Source organism: Haliotis rubra, unplaced genomic scaffold (genome assembly GCF_003918875.1).
Source record: "Haliotis rubra isolate DU_JTF1 unplaced genomic scaffold, ASM391887v1 Scf65, whole genome shotgun sequence".
In the NCBI taxonomy this organism is placed as follows: domain Eukaryota; kingdom Metazoa; phylum Mollusca; class Gastropoda; order Lepetellida; family Haliotidae; genus Haliotis; species Haliotis rubra.
Genome location: NW_025767357.1, coordinates 1,044,533 through 1,055,135, shown reverse-complemented (window position 1 = coordinate 1,055,135; position 10,603 = coordinate 1,044,533). Strand labels below are relative to the sequence as shown.

At 40.0% G+C, this 10,603-nt stretch overlaps 1 protein-coding gene across 1 annotated transcript; it reads left to right on the top strand.

Moving 5' to 3' along the window:
• On the top strand, positions 1-9,227 carry LOC124257116 (cartilage matrix protein-like). The gene is made up of 11 exons (XM_046691106.1): positions 1-66; positions 589-769; positions 911-996; positions 3,005-3,076; positions 3,738-3,840; positions 4,172-4,408; positions 5,521-6,096; positions 6,868-6,933; positions 7,149-7,477; positions 8,277-8,511; positions 9,112-9,227. Exons 1-11 carry the CDS (start codon positions 1-3, stop codon positions 9,177-9,179), a joined length of 2,019 nt encoding a protein of 672 aa, XP_046547062.1. The 3' UTR covers positions 9,180-9,227.
• Positions 9,228-10,603: the final 1,376 nt, after the last annotated feature.

Here is a 10,603-nt window from a genome sequence, read left to right as displayed (position 1 = left end):
ATGTCCGAGCAGTATGTCACGTCGGACGGTTTTGTGTTCTATGACCTCGGCTGTAAACTGGCGTCGGTAAGTATAAATTTAATTTCAAACCATATATGAAAGATAATTAAGGGTCATGCGGCAAGATCAAAGGTTCCTGGCACAACTAAGGGACGTAACTCTGCACAGTGAATTCTGGCACTAATAAAAGCGGGTCATACTATGACATAGTATAGTATATAACATATGTTATATTTGGGATTACACTTTCTTCGTGAAGTACAGATTCTGGTACTTTTGTTGGGTTGAGTGCCATCCGGGATTCGAACCCACACTCTAATGGCCATCACACAATGTCAGCCGCCTAACCCACTCAGCCATCGCGGCTTCCACAAAAATGGAAGCATAATATAACCAGAAAACCTGAAAGCATGAACAATGACGACACAAAATCGATCATGAATTCACAATGGAACACACATGAGAAAGATTCCTGAGATGTCTTCTCCCCCAAAATGCCAGATGGGTTCCTCCAGATTGGAACCATGACAATGAATATCATCCTCCCCGGTATGCAGAAGGAACGACTTTCTTAGCTTGCATCTTCAGATCTGTTCCACGGCCGGGTTCACGGTCAGTGCTGCGGAGATAGAACAACGACGTGCAGGTCAGTCACGGACAACTGGTCAACCCCTAATTGGGAGGAGGAGACGACAGAGCATGGCTGTCCACGCCTGTGAGGAGTGCTGTGAAGACGACTTCTGTAACAACTTCCTTTGTGGTGGCCATGGTAAGTTAACCGCAACCTTGCAAGGTTAACGCAAACCAAAATGTGAAATGTTGCTATGAGACTAAAGACAATTCCATAAGACCCTGTTCACACCTCCAGGCAATAAAACATTATTGATATTTCATACTTTCCTGTTCACAGAAACTCAACTACTGAAGTGTGCTGCCTGTGTTGACATGATGAACATGACAAACTGCGACAAAATAGCAGTGTGTCAGCCCCATGAGGTAACTTGCTTGTTAATTAGCCTAACGCAGCTAAAGAGAACAAAAGCCTAATGTTGTCACTTTTAGCCCATACTTTTTTCAGTGAAATTACTCGTTGCTTCAGTTATTTCTCGTTGCTTCGAGTATTCTCTCGTTACTTCAAGTTTCTTTAAAAAATTCAAATTTTAAGTATTTTATCGCTAATTCAAGTTTATTTAAAAAATTCAAATTTCAAGTTTTTGAAAGAAACTTGAAGTAACGAGAAAATACTTGAAATTGTAAGTTTTGAAAAGGAAACTGAGGTAACGAGAAATTAATCGAAGCAGCGAGAAAATACTCAAAGCAAAGGGGAAGTTAGCTGAAAAAAATATTTTATGCTATAACAGCATTCGGCTTTCGTAATATAGCAGTAAACCGCGACCTGTAATAACAGTTTAATTGAGTGGTTGGTATTATTTGCAAAGTTTCGCTCTGTATGGTTATGATCGTCTCACACTACCCAGTCCATTAAGTCACTTTGAAGACAAGCATGGTTGCTAGAGACAAATGTTACACTGAGTCCGATGTTATAAGCACTGCTAACACTATTGGCGATTGACTGAACCTCGCTTAAGGCAAGACAAATATTTCATCTACCGTTTTAGTCTCGGTATATTGTGGGCATGAAAATAAGTTATTCAGTTACACCATGGACTGGGGCATAGATGTACTAACAGAATATGCACACCATGATATAACTGGAGCAAAATTGTGTGTTGTCAACACAAAGTGACATGTTGTTTCTCATGATGACAGATATTTTTGGAAAGCACAGATTAATCTCAAGTAGCCTTTCCGGGACCTATTGTAATCTGCTCATTTGTGCAACACTAGTGGTGAAGGTACAACTTAAATTCTGTTCCATTCCCAGACTCAGGTGTGTTTTACTTAGGAGATAAACATCATGTGTTGGCGAATTTCCGGGTGTTATTGAGTATTTGATGCACGGGCGTCAGCCGGAGGTTTCAAATGAAATATTCCCGTGCTTCAAATACTCAATAACACCCGGAAATTCGCCAACACATGATGTTTATCGACATTGTAAACACAAAAGTAAACCAAAAGGTCCACACGCGTTTTTTGTGTCTGCTCTCATTGATATCGAGTACGGGTACAGCAGTGAAATGTCATCAGCCGGCCGTTTCGGCTGTTTCCCATGGTAGCATCTGGAACTGCTCATTTGTGACGTCATTCGGACTTTACGTCACAACAGCTGACGACGTAACAATACAATGGTGTGAGCGATGTTTGTATGTATTACTACGCAGAGAATTTCCGGGAATCAAATACCATTTGATCACGTTTTTCAACCAATCAGATTAAAGAACACAGTGACTTTTGGTTTACAATGTAGATGGAGGTTAATATTAGTGCTGGTATTGGCATACAACCTGCGATACGATACATCACGATACTAAAGTTTTAGTCACGACGATATATTGCCAAAGTATCGTGCACTGAAGGTGCGATACGATACGAATCCCGATATGAGGGTGGCGATACGATACGTATCACGATACTAAAATCTTTAATTCTAACACCAACTATAAACACCTTAGGATCAACACAAAACCATTTAAAGTATTTCGTCAAATTCCACCAGCGTTTTTCAATGTTCATTCGGAAACGAGGTAATTAAGTTTATACACGGACGTTGTGAATGTAAATAACATGCGAGCGCTATGTCTGACACAGTTCTTGACGCAAGAAGTTCCGAGAAAACGTTTACTTATGAAGGGAAATAAGTAAGAAAATATTTTAATCAGCAAACAAAAGTAAGTCTTTTATTCTTGACAGATATCGCGATTCGGCAATATTCAAAGTTAAACATCGATGTATCGTGGCTCATTTGAAGTATCGTATCGGGATATAGGACAATGTAAAACCTTGTATCGATTCACTGTATCGGCGGCCCATGGATCGATGTATCGATGCGTATCGATGAATCGTCACACCACTAGTTAATATATCACCTGTGATTACTCTACAGGTGTGCTACATCGAAGAAAGGATCACTGACACATTTGAGCTTCTCTACAATGGCGGATGTGAAAGACAGAAGGTCAGTTTAATTGTTACTCTGACGTCTATCTTGTGTTGGATGGACGGCGTGGAACAGAATGGAATCATTTGTACTGTTGAGTCAGAACTTCATTTGCATCTATTAAACATGTATCATGAGCTTCAAATGGTTTAAGAACTATCAGATTATCAGCTGCGCACAGCGGAGATAATTCTTGTAACTGAAAGCATGAGCCCTGTCAAAGTCATTAGGCACTAGGTGAGGTGAGGTGAAATTGGGTTTTAACGTCGTGCTTGAGAATATTTGGCTCATATGACGACGTGCATGCGTGTGTATGTGTATGTGCGGCTGCTTGTACTAGCCCAGACTTAAGCTGGTTTTATAGTGCTAGCCCACTGAGATACCATGCTGCAGTGAAGCATGAATACCCAACTCAGACACATTATACTGACTCCGAGCTGACCGTTCCTTGTTGTACCCATTAATGCCGAGCGCCAGGCAGGGACCAACAAGTACCATATTTTAACGTCTTTTGGTATGAAGCGGTCGGGGATCGAACCCGCGACCTTCCGCTCTCCGGGCGGACGCTCTAACCACTACACCACGGAGGCGGTCCATTAGGCACTAGGAGACCAATCAGTCCAGAATGCAGAGAATAGATCGCTGAGTACAAGTAAGTCAGAATGTGCTTCTCCTTCAGCAATGTGAGGCCTTCAAGAACAAACAACACACCGACACCTCCCTGTTTGACCCTTGCTTCAACTGCTGCAACTCCAGCTTCTGCAACGTCATTTGCCCTTCAGGTAAACATAAAGACATTTCCTTCCATAGGATACTGTCAATTTGAATCTATAGTAACTAGAAAGGGAGAATGGGAGAGTTTTTGATTTATGCCAATTTCAGAAATAGTCTAGGCATAAGCAGAGGGTACAAATATTGTGCTACCAATGTGAACGGAGACCATCGTGATGAAACAATGCTATGGTAACACCATCATCGTAGAACAGTTGTGAAAAATCCAGATATTCACAAATCAATGCGAAATAGACGTGTGTGTGTAGGCATCTATAACTATATACAAATCAAATATTTCATAATGATATTAATACTTTGCCACGTTGACCTGACTATTAGATCTTCTCGCAACCTTACCTCCAACGACTCTTCCAACCATTACTTCAACAACTACTATGGCTATCACATCTACTACTACGCCCACAACTGCACCTACGATGCCAACAAGTCCATCCACCACCCCTGTTTTCACAAGCACACAGACATCGACGATCCCGTCAACAGTGTGTCCTACATTCCCTCCTCTAACCAATGTGAAGCCGCCTCAAGTTCTGCACAACGCCCTCATCAATGTTGGTAAGTAATCACACCCTACTGGCAAATAAGGTCTGTCTGTGAATCAGCTGAAACTTATTCTCCGACTTAGATATCGTTTATACTGACACAGGCACAAAGATCATTAAACAAACAGTGTTAAACAAAACACTCCAAATATCATGATCTATGGAGAATGTGGCAGGTTTCCTTTACATATACACTCTTATTGTAAAGTAATTCGGTATTGGATAAAGTTAATACACATGCCAACCTATCGCTTACCAAAGAAATGTTATAATATGATGCTTTTATATGATCGAAATGGACATAAAAACTGGGTGACTGAGATAAAACAATTATTATTTTCTACTGGATTTGGAGATATTTGGCATAACCAAGAAAATGGAATATATCCGGAATTCATCAAATCATTTACTCAAAGACTAAAAGATATGTATTTTCAAAACTGGCAAGAAAAAGTATTTATTTCAAGCAAATGTGACACTTACCAAATGTTTAAAAACAATATCCATACCGAGTAAGTTTAACACGATTCCGATGCTCATCTCATGAACTTCTAATCGAGAAAGGTAGATATGTAAATGTGGATAGAGAACATAGAACTTGTAAATTATGTAATACAAATGCAATTGAAGACGAGTATCATTTTCTTCTTGTATGTCCTAACTACAGTAGTCTTCGAAGCAAATATTTAAGAGAAATGTATTATGTCCATCCAAACAGGCTTAAGTTTTCACTACTGCTAAACAGTTCAAATCCTAAAGAAATTGAAAACCTGTCCATGTATATTTTCTACCCATTTGTACATAGAAAACATATTGTTCCTTGAACGTGTATAAAGCAATGTATATGGTGTACTTAGGCCCGAGGCATTTTCAGTACCGGAATGAAGATTGAGGCACAAAGAAACACACTGCCATTTTCCCATTAGAGAACTTAATCTTTTCTGACAGCACAAACTCAAGAACCCTTTAACAGGTCTAATTAAACATGCTCTCATGCCATTTTAAAGATCTGTATGGTTGCAGTTTTAACGGAATGCTTGAAAATAAATAAATAAAATAATATGAATATGTGATCTTTGTAAACTTGTTGTTGAAGAAAGGTTAACCCATTCAGTTTCATTCCAGGATGTGGTGGAAAGGATGACATTGTGTTCCTAGTGGACAGTTCCACACATGTCCTCGGCGCTCAAGAACGTGTCTTTCAGCTCTTCACAAAAGCATTTGCTGACTCTCTCCAAATTGGTCCTCAGAAGGCCCGAGTTGGTTATGTCTCTTACAACAGTGTGGTTCAGGAACTGCTCCATCTAGACAAGGGGTCTGATCCAGAAATAGTTGACAGGACCCTTTTAAATCAAGCCCACACAGGAACAATAACGCAAGACAAAGCTTTTTTGGGTGCTGCAATGAATCATGTGCTTGGAGATATGTATTCTGGAAAGTATAGTCGTAGTGGTGCCAAGAAACACCTTGTCATCCTGACCGGAAATGCTATAGACGACCTTAATCAGGCAGTAGCTGCTGCTGACAAGGCCAAACGCCGAGGAATTGAAGTCATTGTTGTTGCTGTAGGAGACATCAAGATCATTCAACAGCAGTTGCACAAAATTCCTACAAGTGCCTTCAAACAACATTTCCTGAATGTAAACGATTTCAAAGGTCTTCGTCCAGAAATCGAAAGTTTGATCTTGAGCCATTGCAGAGGTGAGGCTGGTTTGTCAATGATGTGTTTTAACAGATGATGTAAAGTTGTAAATAGTAAACAGTAAATTGGTATCCCTTCTTTACAGTCTAATAAACTCTTATTCAAGAGTAAGAACCTAAAAAGATTTGAAAATTGAAACCTGTCCTTCATAACAGGAAGTTATGTCGGATGAACTTTCTACACCAATTGGTTCGTAGAAGCACATGTTGAAAACAAACATGTTTGTGCTGAACGAAAGGAAAACCATTGTGAAATCCCATCCTTTAAGTCTTCCGTCAATCTGTTACACTAGAATCTCTTCATCATGGATTTCTCCCTCCTATACATAAGTAAAACAAGTCACAAGAAAGCTGACAGACTGACAGTGAAGTCAAATCCTTTCGAAGATATAGCATTTAACTTTTCATTTTCATTGCGCAGTTAAACTTTAAGTGTTAGCCATATGTGACCTTCTCTTGTCAGATATTGGTGGAGACGGGTATTGAATATATGATAGTGAGAGATAAGTAAATATATGATAGTGACTACTTGACTAAAGGTTTTGTTACTGGACACCGTAATGGCCTCTGCCCTGTCACATGCAAAATAGATAAACATATGCCATCTGATGGTGTCGTTTCCTTCAGAAGTGTATGATATATCGTTACTCTGAACACAAAGTATACACATCAGATACCCTCATGGTATATTGTTATAGATATGGCAGAGGTTTAAACATCACCCCCGTGATATCGTCTTACATAGTGAATAAGAACATTGATGTTTTCTAGGGAATAAGCCAGTGCCAACTATAGCCTCAGACCCCTGTGCTGGACCGAAACTCCTGAACTTTTTAGGTAAGTTGGACAGGGCCCTGAAACATATTCCTAAAAAAATGTCCATGAACAAAACTCTGAGGCAGAGTTATCTCACGAGCTATTTCCAACCTGATCTTAGTCTGTGGAGTAGTTTGCGGTGTTGATAGAATCTGGAATGAGACTTCTTTTTCGTTTTATGCAAAGTGGTGTGTAAGCATATAATAAAATAGTAAATGGACGAAGTTCGTTTCCAGGTTGTGGGGCTCGTGAGGACATCACATTTATCTTGGACAGATCCGGTAGTATCCACGCTAACGATTGGATTAAGATGAATGAGTTCATTCAGAAGCTCGTTGGAAAGTTTGACGTGTCCCCTAATGCATCAAGAATTGGCATGATGACATTCAACAATCAGCTGAATGAACTGATTCATTTCAAGGATTTCTCTGACAAGAAGAGCCTGTTGAATGAAATCAACTTCAAACTTTCCAAGTTGTATACGACCGGTTCCACCATGACACACCTGGCTCTAGAAAAGGCTCTTCAGTGGTATAAACATAGCAGCAGGTCGGACGCCATCAAGGTTAGAACGTTTGAGATGCCTATCACTTTCGTCGGGTTCATTTGTTTGGCTTTAAAGCTTGCCTTAAGATTAAGCTTGTTTAAGTATAATATTCTTGGGGCGGTGGGGTAGCCCAGTGGTTAAAACGTTGGCTCGTCATGCTGAAGCCCCGGGTTCGATTTCCTACATGGGTACAATGTGTGAGGTCCATTTCTGGTGTTCTTAACCGTGATATTGCTGAAATATTGCTAAAAGCACCGTAAAACCATACTTACTCACTCTTAATATTCTTATATTGATATATATACTTTGGAACCGGGGGCTCAGTTGCTTATTGAATCGCAATTCTCTGTGCAGAGTTACGTCCCTTGCGGCCGCCAGGAACCTCTAATTTTAGGTTGAACTATTGATACTATCACTACAAGTGACAACGGATCTTTGCTTGTCGTTGTATACACATCATGTATGTCTGTTTATGCAGTGAAACAGAATCTGGACATTAAAACTGAACGTTTTATCACGTTCAAAACATGTATGACAGTTGTCAAAGCAGGTATGACAGTTGTTCCGAATCTTGGAATATTACCTTAGATCCGTAGATTTTGTCAACAAATTGATGCAACTCTGCACAGTGAGATACCAACTTAAAGACCAGTATCTATGAACTATATATGGGATATCGGCTTTGTCTAGATGTATCTAACCACCATATGTAATGGTTTGTAACTTTCGTTGTACTGCCCTCTGACTGATTCTGTTGTACATTTACCCGTGAAGGTCCGGGTTAGAACTCACTCACTCACTGTTGTACATTACCAAGGTCGTTGTCATCTTCACTGACGGTGGATCCGATTCCAAGTTCGAGACTTTGGCCTCAGCCTTGGAACTGCAGAGGAACAATGTGACTGTTTTCGTCGTTGGAATTGGACATGAAGTCGACCTGCAGGAACAAATGATCCTGGCGTCGGACCCGGATAGTCAACACATGTTGAACGTGCAGAACTTTGACGGTCTTCTGCTCTATATGGAATATTTGGCAGCTATACGATGTCGTGGTAAGAAATGAAGGTTCAATGGTTACATTGTTTTCTTAATATGATATCTCTGATGGTCTTTGTTTCTCGGGAATACTGGTTTCAGGGGCAATTGGATAACCAAGTGGTTGAAGAGTTACGCCAAACCAACAGGGGTACATGGTAAGGCAAAAAAGAAATACCGACCTACCCTATCCTCTTTTCTCTTCCCCACCCACCCACCCTAACTCTTCTTCAACCAAGTCAACGTCATGACTGAGTGCATTTCAACTCATCATTTTTATCCAAATAGAGTATGGTATTTTCATCACAAGGCATTGTAACAACGTGATATGGTATCCTTGAAGACATTCTCATGTGCCCACCTGGCGCTAATAAAAATAATAACAAACATTATTAAAAATCACCTACCCTATTTTTAAAAAGCATGTAAAAGGAAACGGACATATGTTTTTTTTCCTAAACCTATATTCAGTCACTACCACGCTCACATGTTATTTTATCTAGTTTCATTTATTTTTCTTGACGGCTACGATACTGTTGTGATATTGCGAACTTCAGCATAAACTTAATTATATTGCCTCATAGAAGTTTGTTCTAAAATATATCCTACTGTTCCAGATCTTGCCAACAGGTCTACGACAACGATAACACCATCTTCTTCAACTCACCGTCAAACCGCAGGGTGATTCTGTGCATAGTAGTTACTGTATATATAAGGATTCAAATAAACAGGGTAACGAAAGCTGGTTCCATTTCTTATTTGCATATACTGGCCGGCACTTCTTTTTAGTCTGAAAGTGAAAAAAATCAGAACGTGGAACAAACGTTTCAAATTTGTCACCAGTCAACTGAAAGTCACACGACATGCAAAAGGTCTTGAGTGAGTGAGTGAGTGAGTGAGTGAGTGAGTGCGTTTAGTTTTACACCACACTCAGCAATATTCCAGCTATATGGCGGCGGTCTGTAAATAATCGAGTCTGGACCAGACAATCATGTGATCAACAACATGAGCATCGATCTGCGCAATTGGGAACCGATGACATGTGTCAACCAAGTCAGCGAGCCTGACCACCCGATCCCGTCAGTCGCCTACGACAAGCATGGGTTACTAAAGGCCAATATTTTAACCCGGACCTTCACGGGTGCAAAGGTCATGACAAATCGTGCAAATTATTATAAGCTTCTCTCACACACAAAACATCTCTTGTGGATGCCGGTTTGGAAGCTGTTACCATAACAGAAAGAGGGTCATGATTTTCAATCAGTGATTCAGATTAAATTATTTACAGGCCGCTTTCTTATCATGACAAATTTAGGGATAATAGCATCTTTAATTTTGAAGGTTCGACGTTTCGTTACAGACTCCTGTACCGTTCGCTTGGCCTACAAATATAAGGAATTCTTAGCCATTAGTATTTTCATTATTGTACTTCCCAACTCCTAAAATGCCACTCCGAGAAGTTATCCGCCGTCATTTATATGGATTATTGCCTGGGTAGCGACAAAGCAGAAACAGTACCTATCTCACATAGTATACAACGTGTTTAAGCACAGTCATGTTATACTAAAATGTACCGTTATCTTGTAGGTTATTTAAGAAATGTATCCCAGATACTTTTCTGCACATATTGTGCCTGGTCACTGGGGAGCATTATGCAATCTGTGTTAGGCATGCACAGCTTGAATTCTAATCCACGATCATGGGCTCCGTGGCCGTCCGCACAGTAAAGCCCGGTGCTTCAGGACTTTTGAGAGAACACCAGAACACGGTCCGAATGCTAAAGTATAATGAACAATATTCAAAATATGGCAAAACAGAAGTACTGACGTGCCTGTCCATTTTGCAAACACCCGATGTCATCTCTTTTCAGTGTTCCATTCATATATTTTTCTCCATGATTTTGCCTTTTTCTGTTTTGGCCGATAATCGGGACTGATTATTACCGAGGTTTGATAGTTTATATTCTTTGATATAGTTTGTGAATAAATTCAACGATTTTATGTTTGGCTATAAAACATTATTGGTTCATGGCAATAGTTCTCGTCCCTTTTGAAAAACACTGTGAAACGTGTTGACCTGGCGTACTTGGGTCACTTTAAATACTTTATT

Coding starts and splice junctions, on each gene's coding strand:
- LOC124257116 (XM_046691106.1), top strand. CDS start 1: ATGTCCGAGCAGTATGTCACGTCGGACGGTTTTGTGTTCTATGACCTC. Junction 997..3,004: donor CAGTGTGTCAGCCCCATGAG/GTAACTTGCTTG, acceptor ATTACTCTACAG/GTGTGCTACATCGAAGAAAG. Junction 6,097..6,867: donor GATCTTGAGCCATTGCAGAG/GTGAGGCTGGTT, acceptor GATGTTTTCTAG/GGAATAAGCCAGTGCCAACT.